Below are 27,636 nucleotides of genomic sequence, written 5' to 3' on the forward strand. Positions count from 1 at the left end.
CCCAACCTTCAGAAACTTTGCACTTCCTTATTTTCCTTTTCTTTTTAAAAAATTAACTGTCATTGACAAGTGTTCTAAGTTATGCACTATTTGCTTGATGTTAATAGTTTGCTTGAAGTACCAGGATACTTCAGGTACTATTCAGTTGCTTGATTGTCTGAAGCACTAAGAGCCTAGTAGTTTAAATAAGATCCTACAAGGAAATCAATGCATGTGCAGAAACCTGGCTGTACAGGCAATTTCTGAGCTTTGCCACTTCCTTAGGAAAATACTCAAATCATTCCACAAACTCAGCAAAGATCAGCCAGCACTAAAATGAAATTATGGATGAAAAGATCCTCTGGGCAAGGAAGGGAGAGTCTGGGAATTATAATTGGTGTAGAGGAGCGGCTGTGTGGAAGGCAGGCACTCACATAATGTCTTTCTTTGCAGTAAGCCACTTCACTAGTGGAATTGCCTAACTGTTTACAGGAAACCACTTGGCCTATATTGCAGTCCAGGTTCCTATTCTTTAGGATTATTGTTCTTGAAAATATAAACATTGTCAGTTAAAGGCCACAACAACTCCCAAATTATGATATAATATAATGCCTATTACAACAGCCTGGGAAACAGCAATATACAATAGGTGCAAAATGGGATATTGATCTAAGAATGATTGATAAAAATGTATAATTATTGATATATTCTAAGGTACATGCATTGATATATATATAATGTATAATTAATGCATGTACCTTAGAATATATCAATAATTATACATTTTTATCAATCATTCTTAGATCAATATCCCACTTTGCACCTATTGCAATATCCCACTTTGCACCTATTGCTGTTTCCCAGGCGGCAGGTGAAGTGCTGGAGGGAGGGGGTCAGGCCGGCCCTCCTGCCTCCCCCCCCAGCCAAAAATGCAAAGGTGTGCCATGGCAGAAGCCAAAAGAGGCTTGAGCCTCCCGGTCCTTCCCGCCCCTCTGTCCCGTCCATCGCCCTGTGGCCGGCAGAACCTGCCTCCCGAGGCCTCTTTCCCAGCGGGAGATGAAGCACTGGAGGGAGGGGGCGGCAGCAGGAGGACTGGCAGCTGCTGACTCCACGGACCGGTGCAACATGCCCCGCGGCCCGGTACTGGTCCGCGGCCCAGTGGTTGGGGACCCCTGCTTTACAGCATCTTCTACTTGCAGGATATGCTTGAGAAATATATCCATCCCTTGAGAAGGACCTGTTCAATAAGCATTTCTTGGGCAAAGCTTGTTTAACATTGCTTTTATCTTGTTGTTCGTCATTTTAACTTGCAAGATTAATTAGCTTGCACATTGCATATTGCCTAGCAGGCATCCACTGACTTTTTCCATGACTCCAATGTGTGCAGGAAGATAATGCAAGCTAGAAATTAACACAGCGGAAAAAATAAGGTGGTTTTTTAATATGTTTGGTACGTTGAATATACAGAGAGATTAATTAAATTAATTCTACATTGTAGGTTCAGTTAATTCATGTATTCATTATAGTCCAGAAGGCATTACCAAAACATGGAATTATTTGGGGATGCAATTTTTGAAGTGTTTAATAATGCTGTTGTTCAGTGCTTCTTTAATAAACTTTTATTTTTATTTTTTTTATTTTTTTATTTTTTTATTTTTAAATGCACAATACAAAAACTAAAATCAAAAAGTGATATAAACACATTCAAAGAAAGAGAAAAAAAAGAAAAGAAAATACATAACAGAAGAAAAACAAAAATAATTTTAGAATTACAAAAATAAAATAACAATTGGAGAGACATTTGCTCTCTCCTTCCTTCCTTATTTTGTTTTATAAATTTACAATATAATAATATTCAAACCTGCGGATTACCATGTTTATATTTTCACACTTTCCTAAAATAGTTATATTTCTTAATATCAAACAAAATGTTTTTCCTATCATTCATTTTAAAATTATAGCAAAAACATATCATAACAAGAAAAAAAAACATATTTAAAGGCATAAATAGATTGATATCAAAAGAATAACAGAACTAACAAACAATTCTTGTCTGTAAATATTATGGCATAATTCAATTAAGGAAAAAGGGTCTTAATTTCAATTTTGGTAAAATTCCTTTTGACGATGTAGGAAATAACTAATTGTTCTCAATTCTTTTCATTTTTTGTAGCCAATTATACCATTTGTCCCAAATTTTGTAGAAGACTGTATCTTCTCTGTCTTTAATCCTCATTGTTAACCTATTCATTTCAGCCAATTCCATTATTTTATTTATAATATGTACATTTGTGGTACGTGGTCTTTTTTCCAATTTTCAGCGTAGCATATTTTAGCGGCAGTAATCAAATGTATAACAAGGTATTTATCGCCTTTTTTAATGTTGCTATCAATCATTCCTAATGTAAAAATTTCCGGTTTAAATTTTATCTCAACAATTTGGAGATCTTCCTTGATAAATCTTTGCTAATTTAACTGGCGTGAAACGCCAACGATAAAAAAAATTATACAAATTTTCTTTATAAGCAGCCAAAATAGTCAGTTTCAAATTATAGCTCCAAAGGGGTTCCCATTTCTCCAATTTTTACACGTGGCCTATGTTCTGTGCCCATCTTATCATCAGTTCTTTAACTTTCTCTTCCCCCATTTCCTTATTTAGTAAACATTTATAAAACTTTGAAATTGTTTTACCCTCTGGGATTAGAAAAATGTTATCGATTTCCTGCTCTCTGGATTGAAAGCCAAATTCTTCAAGATCAGATTTATATTTATTCTGTAATTGAAGATAAGGTCATCAATCTATAATTACGCCTTCTTCTACTAATTTTGACCTTGTTTTAAGTTCATTTTGATCTGATAACAGTTTTTGATATGTAATAGTATTGCTTAACTCAATTAAATTTGGATATATAATTGCCTCTAGGGGGGAAAGCAATTTTGGGATATTAAAATAAAAAAATTAACAAACTTTTAATTGTCAAATAATAACTAACATGCCTCATGTTCTAATTCATACTTCACACAGTTTTTCTCTCATTCTCAGAGTGTTTTAATATTCTGGCTAAATATTTAAATGCATATCTTCCAAATGGACAAAACAAAATTCCTAAACATTTCCATGCATTTAAAAGGAAATGCTTCAAAACATTTCTCTCTGCCCTAGTCATCAGCGATCAGGCAGTGAGTAAATGTAATAAGTTATTTTATTAGGACTGCTGAAGCTTCTCAACTTGCTGTTTTTCTCACAGGAGTCTGTCATACTCTTTAGGGATGCATTCTTTTTCAAGACCATTTAAACGATTTTTCTGGAGTCTGTTTTTCCTTCAACAGTCATAGCTGATACGGATGGCAACTGAAAGCAGAATTGTTTGTCTTTAGAAACATAGAAGTCTGATGGCAGAAAAAGACTTCATGGTCCATCTAGTCTGGCCTTATACTATTTTCTGTATTTTATCTTAGGATGGATATATGTTTATCCCAGGCATGTTTAAATTCAGTTACTGTGGATTTATCTACCACGTCTGCTGGAAGTTCGTTCCAAGGATCTACTACTCTTTCAGTAAAATAATATTTTCTCATGTTGCTTTTGATCTTTCCCCCAACTAACTTCAGATTGTGTCCCCTTGTTCTTGTGTTCACTTTCCTATTAAAAACACTTCCCTCCTGGACCTTATTTAACCCTTTGACATATTTAAATGTTTCGATCATGTCCCCCCCCCCCCTTTTCCTTCTGTCCTCCAGACTCTACAGATTGAGTTCATTAAGTCTTTCCTGATACGTTTTATGCTTAAGACCTTCCACCATTCTTGTAGCCCGTCTTTGGACCCGTTCAATTTTGTCAATATCTTTTTGTAGGTGAGGTCTCCAGAACTGAACACAGTATTCCAAATGTGGTCTCACCAGCGCTCTATATAGTGGGATCATAATCTCCCTCTTCCTGCTTGTTATACCTCTAGCTATGCAGCCAAGCATCCTACTTGCTTTTCCTACCGCCAGACTGCACTGTCTTTCTTCTTTGTTTTCCATCTGCTTTGTTGAAAGATATTCCGTTTTGATAATGTGCTCATTAAAGTGCTCTCTTAAAAAAAGAAAGGTATATTGGAAAAAAAAAATATCAGTCAATATTTACTTTATATTGGCTGTATGAACAAGAAGACTCTAGAGACACCAGAAATTGCTTTAAGGGCCAATAGGCAGCTGTGGTCTGTTAAAAATGAAACTAATGTGAAAGAGATCAGAAGTATAAATACTAAGACTTAATTATATAGTGTGGCATTTTGTTTTGCTTTGGGTGTATGTCTATTCATGATAGGTGTAATTTTGTATGCTATTAGAGATACAAATCTTAGCCGTTGTATTTACTAATGCTTCTGAGGCTAGGACATGAAAGGGTATGATTAATCATCATTCTGAATTAAAGCATACAGTGCTATTCCCTTCTTTTAAATCAAGTGAGTCAGTTGCTTCAGTGGACAAATTTTGAGAGGCAAAATAACAGAAGATGGGCCCCATTCCATTGACCTGGAGCCTCCTAAACTAACACCAGTTGCCTGATGCAGGGAAGGATGTCTTCTGAGCTCCATGTTGAAAAAAAATAAATAAACTGCTGGACCAGTTAGCTATTTTACATGCTTTGGGGAGGGTCCTCTTGACATTCTATACGCTTTTTCACTTGCAATTTAACTATTATGTGTGTATAGGAAGTAGAAGACAAGGAACTGTATCAGGTTATACTGACCAATATAATTATGCCTTATCCAGTAGTATATTAAAGTACCTATGCATTTTACTTTCTGTCCAGATCCATAACTTTATATACTGATGGTTTTCATTCAGAAGCCATCAATTTCTGTGCTAGAGCCACTTCTGATTCCATAATTCCTGCTATCTTCGCCCTAGATCTCTTTCAATAAATGTGGGCAACCCCAAGGATTCAAATAGTTCCAAACATTTTGCATACCTCAGATTTTTGAAATTTTTGAAGATGTCCTATATCTTAAGCTGTAGTATAACGCCAAAATATGCAAATCTCATGCTATTTAGTATTGCACCAGAAGCAGAATAACAACGCGGAGACAAGAGCTGGAATTTAAATTGGGGCACTTCATTTAAATTAACATAACTTTAAATAATGTAACTTTAAAAGTTATAAACAAGTGAAACAAAATGACCTGCAGAGGGCAATCAAACTAATGGGGTGGAAAATTACATTAAAAACATTCCTTGGCAACTATGGGGCATAACTCCTTGCTGAACCAGGTAAAGGTAGCCACCTTCGCCTGGATCCGAGCCACGCCCTTATACCATGTGGGAGTAGCTCACCCTCCAATCCCCTTTGGGAAATTGGATTAGATGGGTCCCATGGGCATACCCTCTCCAATCCCCGAGATCGTGCAAACCTATAGTTCCTGGCGAGAGGCGGCCCATCATCTTTGAAAAGATTTTTTATTTTTTTATTTTTTTATTTTAATCAGATTTGTATGCCGCCCCTCTCCGCAGACTCGGGGCGGCTCACAGCAATAGCAATACAATGTAAGACAAATCCAATATTTAAATTAATTTAAAAAACACCACAAATTAAAACCAATCATACACACTAGCGTACCATGCATAAATTTTATAAGCCTAGGGGGAGGGAACATGTCAATTCCCCCATGCCTGATGACAGAGGTGGGTTTTAAGGAGCTTACGAAAAGCTAGGAGGGTGGGGGCAACTCTGATATCTGGGGGGAGTTGGTTCCAAAGGGTCGGGGCCGCCACAGAGAAGGCTCTTCCCCTGGGTCCCGCCAAATGACATTGTTTAGTTGACGGGACCCGGAGAAGGCCAACTCTGTGGGACCTAACTGGTCGCTGGGATTCGTGCGGCAGAAGGCGGTCCCGGAGATATTCTGGTCCAGTGCCATGAAGGGCTTTATAGGTCATAACCAACACTTTGAATTATGACCAGAAACTGATCGGCAACCAATGCAGACTGCGGAGTTTTGGTGTGACATGGGCAAATTTAGGAAAGCCCATGATAGCTCTCTCAGCTGCATTCTGCACGATCTGAAGTTTCCGAACACTTTTCAAAGTAGCCCCATGTAGAGAGCATTACAGTAGTCGAGCCTTGAGGTGATGAGGTCATGAGTGACTGTGAGCAGTGACTCCCGGTCCAAATAGGGCCGCAACTGGTGCACCAGGCGAACCTGGGCAAATGCCCCCCTCGCCACAGCTGAAAGATGTTTCTCTAATGTGAGCTGTAGATCGAGGAGGACGCCCAAGTTGCGAACCCTCTCTGAGGGGGTTAGTGACTCCCCCCCCCAGGGTGACGGACGGACAGATGGAATTGTCCTTGGGAGGCAAAACCCACAGCCACTCCGTCTTATCCGGGTTGAGCTTGAGTCTGTTGATACCCATCCAGACCCCAACAGCCTCCAGGCACCGGCACATCACTTCCACTGATTCACCGACTGGACAAGGGGTGGAGATGTAAATCTGGGTATCATCTGCATACTGATGATACCTCACCCCATGCCCTTGGATGATCTCACCCAGCGGTTTCATGTAGATATTAAATAGTAGGGGGGAGAGGACCGACCCCTGAGGCACCCCACAAGGGAGTAAACTAGAGGTCGACCTCTGACCCCCCACTAACACCGACTTGCGACCGACCAGAGAGGTAGGAAGAGAACCACTGAAGGACAGTGCCTCCCACTCCCAACCCCTACAGCCGGTGCAGAAGGATACCATGGTCGATGGTATCGAAAGCCGCTGAGAGGTCAAGAAGCACCAGGACAGAGGATAAACCCCTGTCCCGGGCCCGCCAGAGATCATCCATCAGCGCGACCAAAGCAGTTTCCGTGCTGTAGCCGGGCCTGAATCCTGACTGCTGAGGACCTAGATAATCGGCTTCTTCCAAGGACCGCTGGAGCTGGAGCGCCACCACCTTCTCAACAACCTTCCCCATAAAGGGAAGGTTGGAGACTGGTCGAAAGTTATTGAGAATGGCTGGGTCCAGGGAAGGCTTCTTGAGGAGGGGACGCACAAGTGCCTCCTTGTAGGGATCCGGGAAGGACCCCCTCCCCAAAAAAGCGTTGACAATCTCCTGGACCCAGCTCCGTGTCACCTCCCTGCTGACCGAAACCAGCCAGGAGGGACACGGATCCAGTAAACAGGTGGCGGAACTCACAGCTCCAATGGCCTTGTCCACTTCATCAGGTGTCACCAGATCAAACTCTTCCCAGACAGGTGGACAAGTACGTGCCCCAGTCACCTCAACTGACTCATTGTCAGTCGACTCTGTATTCCAATTAGAGTCGAGTCCTCGGCACTACTCTGCAAGGGCTCCCCAACTCCCCCCTGATTAAGAAGGGAGCGGGTCACCCTAAACAGAGCGGCCGGGCGGGATTCCGCTGATGCAATCAAGGCGGAATGATACGCGCATCTTGCTGCCTTGAGCACCACTTTGTAAGTCTTAACATGTGCTCTTACAAGTGTTCGATCGGATTCGGACTTACTCTTCCTCCATCGCTTCTCTAGACGTCTCTTCTGGCGTTTCAACTCCCGGAGCTCCTCGTTGAACCATGGAGCTCTACGGGGTCTAGTGCCGTGGAGAGGTCGCAACGGCGCAATTCGGTCAAGAGCCTCCGTTGCAGCCTTGTTCCAGGCCTCAGCCAGAGACTCTGCCGAACTGTGTACGAGTGTATCTGGAATAACCCCAAGTGCCTTCTGAAAGCCCTCTGGATCCATCAGGCATCTGGGGCGGAACAGCTTAATCGGTTCTGCCTCCCTGCGGGGAAGGATTGGAGCCAGGAAGTCAAGCCGCAGTAGAAAATGGTCTGACCATGACAAAGGCAACACTTCTAAGCCCCTTAGTCTCAGACCATTACTCAGTTGCTCAGAGAGGAATACCATGTCGGGTGCATGCCCCCCCTCATGAGTCGGACCCTGTACTACTTGGGTCAGGTCCATGCCTGTCATGGTGGCCATGAACTCCTGTGCCAGTCCAGAGGTTTCACCGAGCGACGGCAGGTTAAAGTCCCGCAAGACAATAAGTCTGGGGAACCCCACTGCCAACCCGGCCACCTCCTCGAGTAGCACAGGCAGGGCTTGTGACATGCAGCTGGGAGGCAGGTACGTAAGAAACAAGCCCACCTGGACCCCTAAGTCCAACTTCACCAGGAGGGACTCGCAGCCCGCAATCTCTGGAGCAATGAGTCTACGCAAGCCAAGGCTCTCCCTGGCTATAATAGCCACTCCTCCCCCCCTTCCCTGGGGTCGAGGCTGATGCCATATCTGAAACCCAGCTAGGCAAATTTCAGAGAGAGGAACTCCTCCCTCTGGGCCCAGCCAGGTTTCAGTAACACATGCCAGGTCGGCCTCCTCATCCAGGATCAGATCCCGGATGAGGAGAGCTTTATTTACCACCGACCTGGCATTGAGTAGCAGCAGCTTGAGCCCAGGGCCAGAATTACACTCATCACCAGCACCCAGGATTGGGTTCACAAAGCCGGAACAAGGGATCGTTATTAAGCAACGATCTCTCGTTCCCCTGGAACGGCTAGCTCTGTGGCCCCCGCCATATCTGCCTCTCCCCAGCAGGACCGGAATATTCCGACCCTCTACCACCTCAGATATCGGTGCCCCCCCCCTCCTGCCTCTCCAGTGTCAGGTAGGCTAATCAAATCATTCATACCATTTCCATTTATTTCATCCATACCAAAGTTCCACCCAGCCCACCCATAACAATCATTCATTTCATACATATCATCATACCCACCCCAATAATTCATTAGTTTAAACAAAAAACAAAAAAACCCCTTCTAATAAATTAGCTAAAATATTAATTATTAAAAATTCAATATAGATTCAATTAAAAAACAATATAAAAATCAATTACACTAAAATAGGATACCAATTAACACTAAGTTATTCTCAAGATCTTAATAGAATAACATATAATTATTAAAAAATCGTTAAAGTTATAAAGTGCTAAAGTTCTAGAGTGCAAAAAATATAGGAAATAATTAAGATGATATTCCATGAGGTCAGCAATACAGCACAAGTTCTAAAGAGTGAGTTCTGGAGAGAAAAGTTCAATGACCAAGGAGAAGTCCAAGTATATTGTTTTCCAGGATCTTGGGATCTTTGGTGCCAGCCACTGCCACTGGCTGGCACTCTCAGTTCTTTCTCTGGATCCACAATCACTTTTCCTCCTCTGCTCCCAGTCTCCAGTCCCTCTACAGTCTTATATGGTTTTAGTACAGACTCCATGTGGTCTCAGTAAAATGAGTTTCAATCTCTGGCTCCGACTCGGTCTCCTCCTTCCTTGTAAGTCCACCTATTCCGATGGCCCCTCCGATACCGGGCGCCCCCACCATCTGGCGCCACGGCTTTTCAGGACCATCCAGTTCAATGGGGAGGATACGGCTGGCTTGCTCAGTTCCGATAATATTACAACCACTTAAGGCAGCAGCAGCAAGCAGATGACTCAGCGCAAGGAAAAGAAACAGCGAACAACAGCCGATGGTAAGCAGCAAATAGATGGGCGAAGCGGCAGCCGGCTCCAGTTCTCATCAGGGGGCCGCCATTATCCGAGCCCCAGCTGATTGCCTGGAGATATCTCCCTTGCGAGAAAGAAAACAGCCTACAAAACGCTGCAGAGCAGGGGGGGGCATCAGAATCTCCTCAGATTGAATAGAGGAGTGTCTTCCTCTGCGGCTCTGTCTTCTCTCTGCTCTCTGTCCCTCCGAAACAAATAATAACAAACGGAGGCAACAGGCGGTGTGCCTCAATGCCGCAGATGACAGGCGGCTCAGCAACGTCACATTGCCGCATTCGCCATTTTCGGAGCCCAGCTGATCAAACTGCCGACTCTGGGGTAAAAGAGGGGTGGAAACAGCGCGGGGGAAGCAGGGGGCGAGCGTCCTCCTCGGCAGCAAATGCTCACCTCTCCAAAACTGCGAGTCCTGTATAGCATTAACCAGGGGTTCCTATATTATTTGATGTTATCTACCGTAGCCGGCGGAGCAGCAGTCCCACCCCTCCTCTCTGCTCCCCCACCAGAACCGGATTCCCAAAAGGAGGACGCACTGCCCATTTCTCCCCCTAACCTGCCAACCCCAGTGACCAGAGCGAAAGCCAAATTGACCAAATATATGGCTAGAATAGCGCTGCACCCTAACTAGTCCATCCTTAACGCCAGTGCGGAATAGGCAAAAAACCAGCCGCTACCTGTGGGTGAGACTACAAAAAATTCCTCTTTGGCCCAGAGGCAACCCTATTTAGGCACACTGTAAGACAGAGGAGGGCGGGTGGGTATTTGCTTCAGGATGGCTGGGGCAAAAAGGAGGAGGTCCCAGGATGCCGCTCCTTTTATAGGGCACGCCCGGGACCACCCTCCTTACTAAGAAGACCGTGCACCTTGGCACATGGCCAAAAGCCAACAATCTTGCCCATCAGCAAGATCGAAGCCCGGGACCGGCTGCACCTCACAGAAGCTGCATTTTCCCAGCTCCGGGCGCAATCTTCGGCCAACAGTAAAACCCGCTGGCCATGCATTTCTGGTGATAAGAAAGTATTTTCTGTTAAGGCAGCTTAGTGGGGACAACCCTTGATTTTTCACAGATATTCTCCAAAGTCATAAGAATATCTTATTTTTTTCCAACACATGTCCTCTTTCTCATTGGCATTGAACAAAATGAATGATATATGAGCTCGAAAGCTAAGATCATTACTTCCCTTGTGTATCATTATAAACTTCACCCATTGGAAACTCTGCTTTCTGGTATGATGCTGATTACTTTCGTATTCTCTGGATACCTGAGGAGAGATGAAAATAAGGGGTCCAAATTAATTTTTATACATCTTTGGCCCCTAACAAACAGAGTGCTGATGATGACAATGACAATGATGATAACAATGACCACAATGATGATGACATGCTGATATTTATCTTGCTGAATCAGTTTCACGAGGCTGCTTTGCACACAAGTTGGTGACCTAAATTTAGGGTGAATGAAGAATGTCATTTTGCATATGCTTATTTAATGTGCTCTGTCAGACAGCTGACACTTCAGTATTCCCCAGAATTGACTAAATTACCTTTCAGGTTTGGTCAACAAATCCTGTATTCGAAACAAAGTGATTTCATTATTCAATAGCTAGAAGAATTTGCATAACTTGTAAACTATTTTGCTTCCTTCATTTGCTATGTTAAAATATAGCATTTTAATGCTGTACAATTCAACTGCCTATTTTTTGTTTGCTTTTTTTTTCATACGTTAAATGGAAAGGTGCTGATAAATAGCCATAAGTGAAGCATGTTAATTGCAGGAAAATTTATTTCACGGTAGTCTTAAGATGAATTTAAATGATTAATGTTATAGTGGTGAAGAGGTTTGTCTGAAAAGGATGCATCAAACTTCTGAAGCACCGTAACTTCATGAAGGTAAAGATATATTATTTTTATTTCAGATTGCAGTTATGTTTTTTGAAGCCAGGATAGTGAATTCCATGCCTATAAGCTGTACCCAACTCACAAATCCTTCCCATTGACATATGGGATCACTCAACTTCATTATCCACTATCCCTTCTACTCAACTTTGAAAATCTGTTGTTTCAGAGTAGTTGATCTATACAAATTTTTGTCCCCTCCAAGATTGTTGAAATGTCTGCAAGAAGTTCCAGACATAGAACAGGATAGAATAATGGTCAGTTTTATTTTTTTAATCTTCCTTTTATGATTCCCTACAACAATACTCTTAGGGGAGGTCATAATTTGCAAAATGCTGGCTGTTGTATTTAATCAGCATTACATACATACACAAAAGGGGCAGAGCTGAGGCTATGATGACACCTCTCATCATCTAGATTTTTACTTTCCCCCTGTGAACATAATTTTATTTTATTTATTAGATTTGTATGCCGCCCCTCTTCATAGACTCGAGGCGGCTCACAACACAATAAAACAGTTCATAACAAATCTAATAATTTACAATTTAAAATATTTTTAAAAACCCATTATTAAGCAGACATACATACAAACATACCATACATAAATTGTGTAGGCCCGGGGAAGGTATCTCAGTTCCCCCATGCCTGAAGGCAAAGGTGGGTTTTGAGGAGTTTACGAAAGGCAAGGAGGGTGGGGGCAGTTCTAATCTCTGGGGGGAGTTGGTTCCAGAGAGTCGGGGCCGCCACAGAGAAGGCTCTTCCCCTGGGGCCCGCCAACCGACATTGTTTAGTTGACGGGACCCGTCATGGAGTCGCAGCACTGACTTTGCCTTTTCACTGAAATGTTACATTGGTAAACATTTGTACTGAATAATATGCCACCATAATTCCATCATCTCAGCAAATACATGAAAATAAAAATATGTAAAAGTAGGAATGTGTTTTGCTTCAAATTACATTATTTCATACTTATTTTGAACTACATTCCATGCCATCATTCCAGATGTCCTTATAACTAAATCAACTAGCTTTACCTGATCATAAGTTTCCTAACAGGCAGGAAGTAGCAGGTGAAGCTAGGCAAAATCACATCAAATACCTGTACAATTAGCACAGGAACCCCCCAGGACTGTGTGCTTTCTCCATTTCTCTTCTCTCTGTGCACCAATGACTGCATCTCAAAAGATCCATATATTAAAGTTCTGAACTTTGCAGATGACACAACAATGATTGGTTTCATTGAAGACAATGATGAAACCGTATACAGACAGGAGGTTGGACAATTGGCCTTGTGGTGCAATCAAAATAATCATGAACTAAGTACGCTCAAAACCATAGAAATGGTGGTAAAGTTTAAGAGAAACCCTCTATACTACCACCTCTTACAATACAGTATCAACAGTATAGACCAGTGATTGTGAACTTTTTTGTGTGTGTGTGCCAAAAGGGGGTAATGAGAGTGTGCACACATGCACATACTCACACCCCTTCCCTCCCCCCACACATGGCCCCGGCATTGCCCCCACGCATGTGCAAAAACACCCCTCAGCCCCATGCATGCGCAGCTTGGTAAATGAAAAAAATGCCCAAACCGGAAGTTCAGGAAAATTTACTTCTGGTTTGCAGTTGTGCTGTTTTTTGCACTCCAGAGGGTTCAGGGAAGCTTCCTGAATCCTGACAGATGAGTTGTATTCAGGGATTGGTCTGGCGAAAGTTTTGTATGCTCTGGTTAGTAGTGTGAGATTACTGGAGCAGAAGCTGTGTAGAATTAGGTTAACAACTCTTGAAGTCTTTTTGGTGATATTGTTGCAGTGGGCTTTGGCGCTTAGATCATTTGATATGACCTAAGTGCCAAAGTATTCATATCAAATGATCTAATTTTTGTAGATGTTTTTGTAGATGTTTTCCTTAAGGCTATCATAGTTGGATTGAAAAATGCAGATGATCACTGGCATCAGACACATAAAGTTCTAATTCTTTATTAGAATTAGAGTGAAGGATTCTTTATTATTTATTATGGCATTCTGTCCTATATGAACAGACATGTGTATTCTTCTAAATTTCTTGTTTATTTACAAGTATCCATTCATTTATTGTATAAGTGCAAATATATTCTAATTTATATCTTTTTGTTACCCTTATTCAAAGAACTGATATGCTTTGAAAGTACTAGACAACTTTCTTTTCTTAAGATGACATGGTGATTGGCCTTATTAACTTATTTTACTTTTGATAAGAAAAGACACATCTAATACACATAGTCCTTTGATGTCAACAAGAGCAAAGCAGATTTATTTTGGATATTTTTGTTGTTTTCAGTGGTCAGAGGATAGGCAACCACGGCACTGATACTTATTAGGTAAAAAACAATGCTATGTTGCAGAAAAATGGGAAAGACTCAGCAGGAGATAGTGGAGTGGACGCTGTCACATCCGCTTTGAAAATACCGCAGGATAGTAAGGCGACAGAAGGTTGGAAGAACTTTCAGCAATTCTTCATTGGGGTAAAGGACCCACTGTCCCTTCTCCTGCAGTTGTCTAAAAATAAAGAGAAACAAGATGAAATTACTTGCAAGAAAGAGTTTCCAGTGCTACTGTGCATAAGTGCTCAAGCCAATAGAAAATTTCAGACAGTGATATGCAATATATTTTGAAAGCTACCAACATTCATACAAGAAGACTCAACTGAGTGTGGCTGGGCTGAAGTTGGGGGACTGAAAGAAAACTGTTTTCAAATACTGTCTTCCTTGCCCTTGATATGTTTCAGGAAATTTACTAAAGAGAGTGTTTTCATGGTCAGTATATTTCCCATCAGTTGTCATTCAGTTCAGTGAAAGATAATGTTACAAATATATGGGAGTTTACGATATCTAAAAAAAAAGAGTGGACCACACTCAGAAAGGAGAAAGAAGATGTATGTGAATGCTACCTCATTCGCCATACAGTTCTTTCTCTTATGTCCTATAGGCTTCCTGCTGCACATCTCTTTATGGAACTCTTTCCGTAACGCTGCTATTGTCATAGCTGGAATTGATGAAGAACTTAAAAAATATTTGTGTTTAGTAACAATATTATGAATCATTCTTATGATGAGACCACATTACTATTTAAAAAAACCATATATTTATATTTTTCATAGGATTTTTCAAACTTATTCATTGTTGACACATGTTAGGTTCTTCTGTTCATTGTATTTCATTCTTTAGACTTAAAAAAGAAAATGTCTTGTTGCATCTATCAAGTCTAAACTAAATTAGTAAGTATGAGTGCAGGTGCTCTAGCTTTACTGGTATAAAACCTGTGGTATGAAATGTTCCTGCTTCATAAATGAAGAAATTAATTAAATTAAATGATTAACTCCTTGCTGGTTTTCAAATTCATTTTCCATGAAATAAATGAAAAGTAGATTTTAGTTTGGAACTGACTGAAAGCCTTCAAATGGGAATATTTGTGTTTATAGGGTGATTTACAACCACAACTCAAACCAGAATTTCCATTGCCAGACAAGGTAGTTGTTTAGTGATTACACCCAATTCTATGATATTTTTCCCATGATTGTTAAGCAAACCACTGTATTATTTAGTGAATAGTGTGGTTTTTAAGGAATCCTTTATTGCCTTTGTTCAGCAGGAGCCATTGGGAAGGATGTAAAAGGTAATCATATGACCCTGGAATATTGCAAGCATTGTAAATTCATGCCAATTCCCAAGCATCCCAAAAAAATTTCTTTTCATATGTCCATGGAGATTCTGTGAGTTATATGACTACTTCAGCTTCAACCGCAATAACACAAGAGCACGCAACAGATTCAAACTTAATACGAACCGCTCCAAACTTGACTGTAAAAAATATGATTTCAACAATCGAGTTATCGAAGCGTGGAACTCATTACCGGACTCAATTGTGTCAACCCCATACCCCCAACACTTCTCCCTTAGACTCTCCACGATTGACCTCTCCAGGTTCCTAAGAGGCCAGTAAGGGGCGTACATAAGTGCACTGGTGTGCCTTTCGTCCCCTGTCCAATTGTCTTTCCTTTCTTTCACCTATCTTATATATTCTCTTCCTTTCATATATCCTCTCCTCTAAGTTAACTTTCACCCTCATATATATTACTACATGTCTATTTTTCTTACTATGTATTTGTGTATTGGACAAATGAATAAATAAAATAAATAAATAAATAAGTATCAGGATTGCTGATAAGTAACTTTTTTCAGTGCCATTATAACTTCAAATGGTTGTGAAATGAATGATGTAAGTTGAGGAATACCTAAATATTTCTCAGAGATGGGCTTCTGCCCGGATGGGGGTGGGGAACGCAGTGGGGTAGCAAAAATGGAGCTCCACCCCAGAGCACCTAATTTACCCAGAAAGATGTTGAAAGAAAATGCAGGGCATCCTGCATAAGCCACGCCCACAGTGAGGTAGTAAAATTTTTGGTAGCCCTTCACTGACATTTCTATATTTAACTCAACAGGGTGCATAAGAGATTATAGTTATGAATTATTCCATCCAGTTCTGGACTTTCAACTATATTTTTATTCAACCTACAGCTCAAATTTCTTGAGGCTTCCTCTCTTACATTTTTTCTCAGGCCTTGACCGAGGAGCTCCTAGACATTTGTTCCAGCACATGACATAGATGGCAAAACAAGAAAAAAAAATACTTCTGACCTCATGTTCATATGATCTAGTGATGCAAATGAGCTGCATGGCATGAATGGGTCACATAAGTATGGGATGACCGAGCTTCACTGGATCTTGCACCTGATGTACTGCTGTTTCTATTGACTCCTCCACCACCACTGTAGAGGGGAGACAGAGAGAGAAAATGATATTAAATTAAAAACAAATAAGTCACTAGAAACCAGTATTCACCAACACCCAACCAACGTCAGCTGTTTTCACATCTAATTTCCTGAACTTCCTGGCATTCACTAAAAGGGGATGATCTCAAAGTACATTCTTTTCCTACTACAGAAACTTAAGTGAACTAACAATTCCAGTTTATAAAATTTGCCTTGCAGCCTTCTGAAAACTTGGTTTTCATTGAGGAATTCTGTGAGGACACTTGTCCAAGCAAAAATATACAGTAACATTTTTCAAAGCAATGCCTGTAGATTTAGCATTCCTCCCTTGTTGGATTCATTATGCCAGACACCCAAGTAGAATCACAGAATTATAGATGGTAAGAACTGATAGATATTTTGGAGATTGATTAGCCCAAATCCTTTCCCAAGGCTAATCTATTATTGCAGCTTCCTTATCAGATGGTTTTTGTCAGAGACTACAGTCTCCCAAGAAGCACCTTGAGGCCTTTCCCATTTCCCCCCAATCACTTGCAAACATGCCCTGGCAACATCATATTTCTGCTGTGTTCCCTTGATGCTGATTCTCAAACCTATCCATTAGGTTCTTAGGTGTACCCATGTTAAAGCACCATTTCCCCCTAATTTAAACATTATGCAAGGGTAGTTTCAAAATATATAGAGTCTGTTCACCTTTGCTATCAATTACTGTGGAGAAAGGCAGGTGACCTTCATGAATGGGAATAAAGGCAATAATGGCAAGATAAGGATCACTAATGATAAGAGAAAACTCTAAGATTCTAATTCTAAAATCAAGGGGGTTAGTTGACTTAAGAAGAAATGGGTTGCCCAAGATATATACTGTATATAAATAGGAGTAGAAATCAGGGGCAACAGCAGTGGATTGGTTAAAAATTGGATGTGACTATCACCATCTTGATTTTAGGAGGTTCTCTTACCAATCCTGATGATTGCAACCTATACATTTTCCATATCTAAACTGCCTGCGAGGCTAGCCTAAAAACATAATAATACGTCAAGTGCCAATCTTCATTCTCTCAGAAAACATTTCCAAACTTCAGAAGAATAATTTCCCTATTCTAGATTGTGGAGTAGAACCCTTGAAAAGAGTGAAAATGAGACCACATTCCAAAATACCTGGAGCCAAGACAAAGAAGGAATAAGGACCATATTGAAACAAGTTATTTCAATGTGATCCTCACGGTATTTAAAACTATATCTAAATCCTTCAAAGGTAAAGCATTTATGTAACATCTTGCAATACCAATCATTCCACAGCAATTTTTGGAGTAACCCTGGAGTTCACACTCCCTGGAATGGGCCTCCATTCGCTATAAATGGAAGAATGATAATTTTTTCTAAAGCAACAATATGGTACAACTTAAATTGCCCTATTTGTAGGTCACCCTACTGACATTTCTACATAAATTACACCAAGTGTGAATGCACATGTCCCAGGATAATCTGCAGGATCCAACCTTAGGGTCACGGGAAACAGGTTTAGTCATCTGAGCTTTCAGACTCGTACTAGAGACCATTTCCACATTGGATCCTGCAGCACCAAGTCTTTACAATTCATCAGGTGCCAATCATCTGGGCTAGTCTCCTATTTTATTTTAACTAAAACTTCCATTCAAGGGTTTATTGGGAACCTCATTATATCTAGATGCTACTTACACAATGTCATGTTGTCCCCCTTCCAGCAAGCCGCGGTAGGTTGCAATCTCTTTCTCCAAGCGGCTTTTAACGTCCAAGAGCTCTGTGTAGTCATGGTTCTGGCATTCCATCTCTGACCGCAGTTCTGCCAACTGCTGCTCCAGGCAGGAGATCCGCTCCTGAAGCTCAGCCAAGTGACTGTTATAACGAAGCTCAGTTTCACCCAGGGAACCTTCCAAGGTGTCCCTCTGACAAATGGAAGAGGACATAAATTATTGTTAAAGGGTGTGTGTGTGTGTTAGGGTTTAATGGGATGCTGAGAGTTTGCAGTACAAACAGAAAGTACAACATGAAGCTGAATGAAAGTTTCTTAAAGGATCTTAGAGAACCCAAATCATGTATGCAATCTTCAATTTCTGCTTCCATCGTCCCCTCCCACCTGCTTTCTCCATTTTAGCAGAAATGAAACAAAGCTATGATTAATCTTTTATGGATTATTAATTTATGTCTCATTTTTTTCCTTTGGCAGGTCAAGGCTGCATATTTGAGAATCTAGTTTAGGGCCAGAAGTCTGGGGATTAGGTGTCACATCCTGGGGATGAGAGAGAATGACTAACATAAAGTGGACCTTGCATATACATGACGCAGCAGTGCTCTGTCTGCTGCAGTTTATGCCATCTAAGTGCCTCCAACTCTTTGGATCTCTTACCAGGCTGCATTGGGCATCATACTCAATCTCCAGGGCTTGTAGTTGGCGTCTTAATTCAGTGACCTTGTTGTTGCTTTCTTCAATCTCCTGACTGCTGGTACAGACATCACGATTCACCTCCTCAATCTGGAGGGCATAACATTAAAGGGAAATATAGCTGAGCAATATATACAGTTTAACTCTTGAGTTAATCCAAAGAAAGTTTCACTAAAAAAATTCCTAGGAAGATTTGGACTGACTGACTGACTGACTCACTGACTTTCTATTATCTATCAGGATCATCTGTAAACTGTAAGAGTTTAAATAGGGAAGAAGAAGTTTGGTTTCAACCATATGGCTTGGAGTTCAGGAATCAACCATTTCTGGAGTTTTTCTGTTTTGATGGGGTTGTACTTCCAAAATAGAATTGGTTTAAAATCTGAGAGTCCTCATCACTTCCTATCTGTGAAGTGTTTTCTAGTTCTAAGGACCACTAAAAAACTGCAGCTTATCAAAGTATGGCTTATCTTGGTAAAACTTGTTGACGCCTCTACTTTTCTAGTTACATTATTTAATTTTGCTTCCCAAATTCAATTCAAGTGTTGGTGAAGCCTTTCATTGATTCTTTTACAGAACCATCTTTCTCCAATTAAGACTCAGCAATCAAAAACTTGTATTATTGTTGCAGCCTACTCAAAAAAATTCTATAAAACAATGCTATCTTATATGACCTCAGAGGTGTTGAGATTCAATTCCCATGCTATTTGGTGAATATGAGAGTTGGTCAAGCATATCTGATATGTTCCAGAAAAACTGATATTTCACCTACCTTGGATTCATACCATGCTTCTACTTCCTTGCGGTTTCCTTCAATCATTGATTCATATTTGCATCTCATCTCCTCCAGGATTTTCTTAAGATCTGGCCCAGGACAGGCATTCACTTCCACACTGACATCTCCAGAGGCCTGGTTCTTCAGGCAGACAACTTCCTACTCAAAGAAAAGAAAGTGCTTGGCATTTGGATATTTCTTTTTTCTGTTCAACTCACCTTAACCAAAGTGAACTTTCTAACGATCTGGTTAACTGAAGTTGATGGAGATTATAAAGGGCAGATCAATTTCAAAGAAGCAAGTTGTATTGCTTCTGGGGCTGTAGTAGTCCCCTTATTTAAAACATGTTGACCCATTGATGGTGCAAATGAAAGGAAGAATCTGCAGTTAATTTCTCCAGTATATACTGCTGTTCAGTTGAAATATTTTCTTTGCTGCTTAAAAGGGCATCTAGCTGACTCACCTTTGAACTAAAGAAAACTTGTGACCCTAGAAACCTCTGATTGTTGGAATACAAATTCTATTATTGTCCCAAAGGTACTTTTTATTTATTTTATTTTATTTATTTTTGTCAAGTACATATTGGTAGCATACAAAAATAACATGTTTATATACATGTTATTAGTACTAATAAGAGAGAAACTTAGGACAGGGGCAGTAGGCATGCTGGGGCACTTATGCATGCCCCTTTTTCTTTGAAAAACTTTCACTTCTCATCCAAGAAGCTTGTTCAACACTGAAGCCTCTTGGATGAGAAGCTAAACATCTCCCCCTCCCCCCCAAAACCCCTATAAAGTCCAGTTGCCTTTGGGACAACCATAACCTGGATGAGTGAAAATCTCCATTGAAATTTCCATTATTGTTTCTACTGAATGGCTGAAGTTGATAGGAATTAGCACAACAACATCTGCAAATCTCTCAATTTTTTTACTTAGAATATAGGTGTTCACAGACATATATAAATCGAAAATATTGTCCGCCTCTCCAACTAGTGTATTTCTGCAAATTGCGTGCTAGAGGTCTTTTATTGCCATGCAACCCAAGGTAAATATTAGTGTCTGAGGGTCCTTGGTACTCCCTGAGTTTGATTGTTCTCTTGCATAAAATGCTATGAATTTTTGATGGACAAAAATTGGTGATACTATAACTTTACTTTAATAGTGCTATTTATTATTTTCCCAGCATTTCCTATTTTTAGTAATATATAGTAATTGGGTATGTCTATGTATATTAATAAATTATCATTATCATCAGCTTTTCAAATCATTCAGGAATTCCAAAATCTAATAATTAATTTATGAACTTTGGTTGTTCTAATTCTTTTATATTGTACATTTTATTAAAATGATAATTTTAAGATGCAAAGAATGGTACTACCAGGTATCTTGTTGCTAATTCTTGATCTACAGTGATCATGATATTAAAATAGCAATGCATGATATGTACAAGTATGCCATATTAGTGAAATGGCAAGATCCTTAGTTGTCATGTCCCCATTAGCAAAATTGATCAAATATTAATTTCAGGTGTTTTAGTTCATGTTCATCTTTACAAACTTCATTTAATTATTATTCTTTGCAATATTGACATTTTTGCTGGATAGAACTCAGTAAAATTGTCTATCCTCCTAGCATAGAGATGATGAAATTGTGAGCCTCCATTCAATGCTTAATTGCAGCTGCTGCAATCAGATAGTTCTTTGTGAGGAATGAATTTAGTTCAGTGTCACTGCTCTGTGTTCTTTTACCTTGGACACTTGAAGATGTATGGACATCAGTACACAAAATTCCCCAGCCTGCCATTTTGGCAAAAGTCCAAGGCTGAGAAACATTGACCTAAAGGTCTACAGCAGGGTCCCCAAACTTAGTAACTTTAAGACTTGTGGACTTCAACTCCCAGAATTCTCCAGCCAGCAGAATTCTAGGAATTGAAGTCTGCAAATCTTATAGGGAAGCTGGCTGGAGAATTCTAGGAGTTGAAGTCCACAAGCCTTAAATTTGCCAAGTTTGGGGACCTCTGGTCTATAGCTTCCCACCCTGACCCAGGAAGAAGTCTATTGACTTTTTAAAATAAAGTAATTATTATCTTCCATGATGTATTTAGATTTTATTAAATGAGGAAATGATCGCACTCACCTCCTCATGGTTTTTCCTTAGGCAGCATAGTTCATCTTGCAAGTTCTCACATTGTATATCCAGATCAGATCGGCAGGCAGTCAGCTGATCCAGGATTTGATGCAGTCCATTGATATCAGCCTCCACATTCTGACGGAGGCAGCATTCTGTCTCATACCTGAGCCATAAGGGGTGGCGGAGAATGAAAAGTTTGCTGGTTGGATTGTATATGTGAATTTCAGCTCCCAGAATTCTCAACAATAATCATATTGCCTAAGATATTCTGGAAATTGAGACCCATAAATCTGAAGCATTTCTAAGTTAGAGAAAACTATGGTATAGCAGAAGTAACACCCCAAAAATAAAGAATGACAAGATTGTTCTTTTAGCCTTACTGCCTGAAATAAAAGACATTATCCTTTAAAAGTCTTGATCTACTGTGCCCATCAAGGCAATTCCATAAGTAGCCCTGCACTTTCACTAAAACAAATATTTTTAAGTTGATCTGCCCTTAATTTACTGAAAAGTACTCACTTGGATCTAAAATCATCAGCAGTCAGTTTGCTGTTATCAATGCAGAGAAGGAGTTTGTTATTCTCCACACTTGCACAAATAAGCTGGATAAATGGGAAAAAATACAAGTCCATTGGTGAATCTACATTGATTCTGCCTTTCATTAAAGTTCTAGCATTAAAATCTAGCCACCCGTATCAGATGTTCATTGAATAGTTTATGGATACATGCTCATTTGCAGCTAAATTGTCATTTGAAAATACAAAAGAATAATCCAGCAAGCCTATCAGTGGGAATCCTCTACAGTTTGTAAATGATTAGAAGTGGTGACCAAAATGGAGTTAATTCAAAGCTAATTTTCACCTCTTCCAAAGATCAACTTGAGGGTGCCTAAAATTCTTGCCCCTGGTAACTGCTTCCATGCAGAAAATTGATTAGATATTGCATTTCATGATGGTTTTGTACCATGCTAGCAAGAGAATCTTGAATTTCCAAAAAGTTCATTAGCTCAGCATGTCAACATAATACAATAGGAGCGGCATCTATAGATTATTTTAAGATAAATTTAGAGTGCTACCCAATGTAAATAATCCTCTGATAGTCCTTTGAAATAAACTGTTCTTATTTCTGCATTCATTTGTCGAATCCAAATTACAGAATATTGTCGTAACATCACCAAACCCTTTCCACCATTATTTTGGGAAAGCAGACTGTCTGCACAATTTAGAATGCAAGAACAAGCTTAACAAAAATTTAATTGGTTCTTATTTTTTGATATGATGGATGATCAGAAGAATAAACTGACCATTAGAAATCAGCAAAATAAATTTACAGCATTGTGAACTTTAATTAAGCAGGAATGCTTATTATCTGCAACTGTCCCAAACAAACGCATGCGAAAATTATGAAAAAAAATATATTTAGAATTGGCATCTACCTGATTTTTAAGATCTTCAATTTGCTGGTGGTAGTGACCATAGTCCTTTGGTTCAGACAGGGGCCCCTGCTTGGCATAAAAATCTCTGATTCGGCACTCAAGCTCAGCATTTTCCTCTTCCAGGCATCGAACTTTGTCTAGATAGCTGGCCAGACGATCATTGAGATTCTGCATGGTCATCTTCCCATCCAGATTAGAGAAAATACCTCCACAAACAGGTTCTCCAATCAATCCAGCAACTGCTCCAGGATTAGCTACCATACCACCCATGCCACCAACAACACCTGGATGAGACATGCCACCTACCATGCCAGCAGGGACACCTCCAACCACTCCACAAGGAGCACCAACCATAGTAGGATGAGGAGCACCAACTACACCACCCATGCCACCAACTATACCACCATGGGCACCACCTACTACCCCACCAGGCATACCTACATGCCCACCAGCAGCACCACCTACCATACCACTTCTAGCAGCAGAATTCCCCATGTGAGCGGTGGCCACAAAGCTACTATTTGCCCCAGCATGTCCACCACCAACAAATGCCCCACTGCAGCTGCCAGTTGAGAAATGGCTTCTCCCCCCAAGATGACTCCGTCCGGAGAAGCTAGCTCTTTCATTGCCTATCCCACAGGAAGTATATCTCCCAGAACCAACAGAAGAAACCCCCACTCCAACATTGCAGCTCCCACTGCTGTTTCTCCCAGCTGTTAGGACTGTGTGTCTTGGACCACAGCTCATAGTGGCAGAGAAGTTCCTTAATGCTAAGCTGAAAGCAAGAGACACCACTTGACGTAAAATAAGACTGCTGAATCCACTACCCACTTATCTCTATTTATACTTTTTTTCAACGGGTGTCACCTGTTCTGCCAGAGCTCTTTTCTGGGGTTCTCCCCACACCCCCTTCTAAACTCATAATACAGGATGCTGTAATTATTCAGACCAAAGCTAAATTCCCAAAGGCAAGGTCCTGGCAGATGCAATGGGATTCAAAGAAGACGCTGCATTTGTCAGCATCTCCCTGGGGGAAAATTAGGAAGATAATGTGTGTGTTTTTTTGTGAAGTATAGTTGGCAACAAACAGAAATGCTGCAATGAATAATAGCCTCTTTTGCCTGCAAGAGGAAACAAAGCTTTATGGATCCAACCTTATTATTTTCCTGAAACTAAAATGTAGACTCATGCCAATTTAAGCCTGGGGTAAAATTCAACCTGAGTTAAGGCAAAAGTCCTCATGAACTTCTCATTTAAAAGTATTGCATGCTTTCAAAGTCCCCTCTCCACACACATTTTTGACATCTCAAGAGCGGGCCAGCAAATTTTTGTGGTTAAGATGCTGGATTTGGGCCAGAAACAATCCAATTTAAATTTAGTCACTTTCTAAAATTAAGAGGACGATTCACATTACTCCTGATGCTCTAATAGAATAGGCAGAGAAGAGAGATGTTTTAATCTCAGGTGAAAGTGATTTCATTTCCTTTCCCTGCTTTGAAATCATCAGATCAGGACATGGATTATGTATCATTGTCATGATCTCTAAATGGGGCAAGGATCACCTAACTGTTTCATATTAGCATCTGTATTCTGCATTCTTAATTTATACCTGAATGATTTTTCAATGTCGCTACACCTGGATGATATATATAATATATTCAGGTATATAACTCCTTATCTTGTAATGTTTTTCCTATCTAATGGTGGAATAGGGACCTGCATCAGAATCAAACCCAGAAATCTTATTTTGTCAGAGCAGATTATCGGCTGCTATCATTCATTAGTCAGGTATCCAACTACAGAATTGACCCCAAATAATAAAGCGAGCTATAAAAGAAACTCAAAAATAGTGTGGACTGTAAATAATATGGCACTATTCATGTGAAAATACAGTACTCATGAAGCAGAGAATTTCATAAGAATTTCAAGCAGCAAATTGATTACAGGTCTCTTCCATTCTTCTGTAAATTATCCTTGATGGGAGTGATGGCACAGTGTTTTGACTACATCAGCTCTCTACCTAATGTTAGAACCTACTCACATTTTGCTTCTTATCTCATTTTTCAATTTATTCTCATCTTTGAATCTAATAGCACTTCTTGTTCAGTGAAATAATTCAAACAACATTTTGTGGTTTTGCTTAAAGATGCATATGGCTTGGCTAATGTGTTTCTTAGTTGCTGACATATTTGATTTGGGAAAAGTCATTACCTTGATATTAATCTTATTCTTTTGATGAACATTGTATCCCAACAATATTGTTGCCTATATAGTTTCTCAGATGTTCATAAAATGGATGAAAGTTTGGATTAAATGAAAGAGCAATACTTTCCTATTTATTATGCCATGAAAGTTGAAAAGATAGATATTTATCCATTTAAACCATTTACTCTTTGTAAATTGATTTAGGAAAGTCATTGTCACAAAGTCTAGGAATGTAGTGGGGCTGGATTTTGTTTTATCATTGCCAAAAAGGCATTCACCTGAACTTTCTATAGCAATGTAGGCAGACTCAGGTGCTGAGTAACATCCATGTAGCCACTAGAGCAAAATGATCAGCTCTAACCTTCTCTAAAAGGCTCATAACTTGCATTGTTGTTGTGTATTAGCTTCTATTTATTTATTTATTTTGTCAAACATGTACAAGGTAGTAGGTATTGGCATAAACATAAACATTAACAAAGTAAGTAAAAGTAGAAGTAAATTAGGCAACAGGAAAGTAGAACAGTAGGACAATGTTGGTTTAACACTGCTTTTATATTTTTGATAAAATAAAATTCCATAGGGAGAAGCTGCATTCCTCATACTGTACTTCCAGGCAAATGAAAAACAAGTCATCCTGTTAATCAAATGTTGACAGGAAGTATCTCAAATGGGAAAAACGAGTTCTTCTGTTCTAATCCTTATTGGTTGGTTTATTTTGTGCCATGAAGATTGTTATTGACTTTGTAGTCAAGTGACTATGTAGATAGATTTTCTCCTTGAAAAGGCCTAACTGGAGGAAATTGTATAATGGATCAGATCCTCCATAAGTTATAATGATATCTTTAAAATACAACAGACTTTTTCTTACTCCAGTGGAATTGGCTGATTTTTTTTACAAAATGTGTTAGTATTAAAATCTGAAAACTTTTACAGCAACTGCATTACATCTTATAAGCAAAACAAATCTAAAGAAAAGCAATATTTTTGATGGAAACTGATAGCGGTAAAATGCATCCAAACATGAGCTCCTTATCTAAGCACACAATATGTGTTTGGATCACACAGCCCAAAATAGGTCAAACTGGTTTTCTATGGCAATTGGCTGATGGAATCTGGGAAAATGACATGAAAGTTCAATTACATTTGGCATGCACTTTAAGGGATGGGCCTGTAGACTAAAATTAGTCCTTTTAAAGAAATTACTGTTTCTAGACATATTGGAAATTGTGCCAGAAGCGGAATGACAATGCGGAGACAAGAGCTGGAATTTAAATTTGGTTACTTTATTTAAATTAACACAGCTTTAAATAACGTAACTTTAAACGTTATAAACCAATGAAACAAAAGGACCTGCAGAGGCCAAACAAACTAATGGGCCGGAACTTATGTAAAAAACATTCCTTGGCAACTATGGGGCATAACTCCTTGCTGAACCAGGTGAAGGTAGCCACCTTCACCTGGATCTGAGCCACACCTTTAAAGCATGTGGGAGTAGCTCACCCTTCAATCCCCTTTGGGAAATTGGATTAGGTGAGTCCCCTGGGCATCCCCTCTGCAATCCCCGAGATCGTGCAAGCCTATGGTTCCTGGCAAGAGGTGGCTCATCATTTTTGAAAAGATGCCCAAAAGGTGGAGTCAATTTCGATACCTAGAAAGGTAATCCTGGAGGCAAGGCCCTCAGTCTTCTCAGGGGCTAAAGGTACCCCTAAATATGAACAAACGGCTTCAAAGGCCGACATCTATGCTGAGCACTGACCCGCTACCAGGAAATCGTCTAGGTAGTGAATGATGGACTTAGAGCCCATTCACTTCCTGAGTGCCCAATCGAGGAAGGTACTAAAGCTCTCAAAGAGTGTGCAGGACATAGAATACCCCATGGGTAATGTCCAGTCCACGTAGAAACCTCCCTCGAATTTGAAGCCCAGGAGCTCAAAATCCTCGGGGTGGATGGGCAACAGCCGGGAGGCCGATTTGATGTTGCTCTTGCCCATCAGGGCCCAGTCGCATAGGTCAGAAAGGTATATAGCCACAAACTAAAAAAAATGGTCAACCTTGACCTTCTTGGCCCTCATGTTCCTTTATTAGAACCTCCCTATTCAGGAGGAAGAATAAATCAACATATTCGCCCCTCCAAAATTTTTCCCTTATGGTAAATGATAGTCTAAAGGGCTGGAAAGCAGCCCCCAGGGGATAGCCGCCAAATGCACAGCCGCAAGAGGGTCAGCCACATCCATTGCAGGGGCCTGAGCTACCGCTCCCATCCCCCCCACTACTGGTGGGTTAATTGGTCCCTTTGAAAGCCCAGTGGAACTGACTGATGTTATCTGGGGCCCCATCCCCATGGGTGCGGGGGTGCTGCTTCCTTGAAAAACCTCTGTGGCATTAATCCCAGGGGTTTGAATGCCTGCCCCCACACTCCCAGGAGGGAGAGGGGGAGCACTACCTTGG

At 40.3% G+C, this 27,636-nt stretch overlaps 1 protein-coding gene across 1 annotated transcript; it reads right to left on the reverse strand.

Annotated features, from left to right (window-relative positions):
* Positions 1-13,888: 13,888 nt before the first annotated feature.
* Positions 13,889-23,730, reverse strand: LOC139154337 (keratin, type I cytoskeletal 19-like). Its single transcript, XM_070728794.1, has 8 exons — positions 22,984-23,730; positions 22,068-22,150; positions 21,555-21,711; positions 19,417-19,578; positions 18,609-18,734; positions 17,921-18,147; positions 16,089-16,219; positions 13,889-13,950 (listed from the first exon to the last, which is right to left on the reverse strand). The coding sequence occupies exons 1-7, from the start codon at positions 23,728-23,730 to the stop codon at positions 16,105-16,107; spliced, it is 1,617 nt and encodes a 538-aa protein (XP_070584895.1). The 3' UTR covers positions 13,889-13,950; positions 16,089-16,104.
* Positions 23,731-27,636: the final 3,906 nt, after the last annotated feature.

The sequence above is a fragment of the Erythrolamprus reginae genome, chromosome Z (assembly GCF_031021105.1).
Source record: "Erythrolamprus reginae isolate rEryReg1 chromosome Z, rEryReg1.hap1, whole genome shotgun sequence".
In the NCBI taxonomy this organism is placed as follows: domain Eukaryota; kingdom Metazoa; phylum Chordata; class Lepidosauria; order Squamata; family Dipsadidae; genus Erythrolamprus; species Erythrolamprus reginae.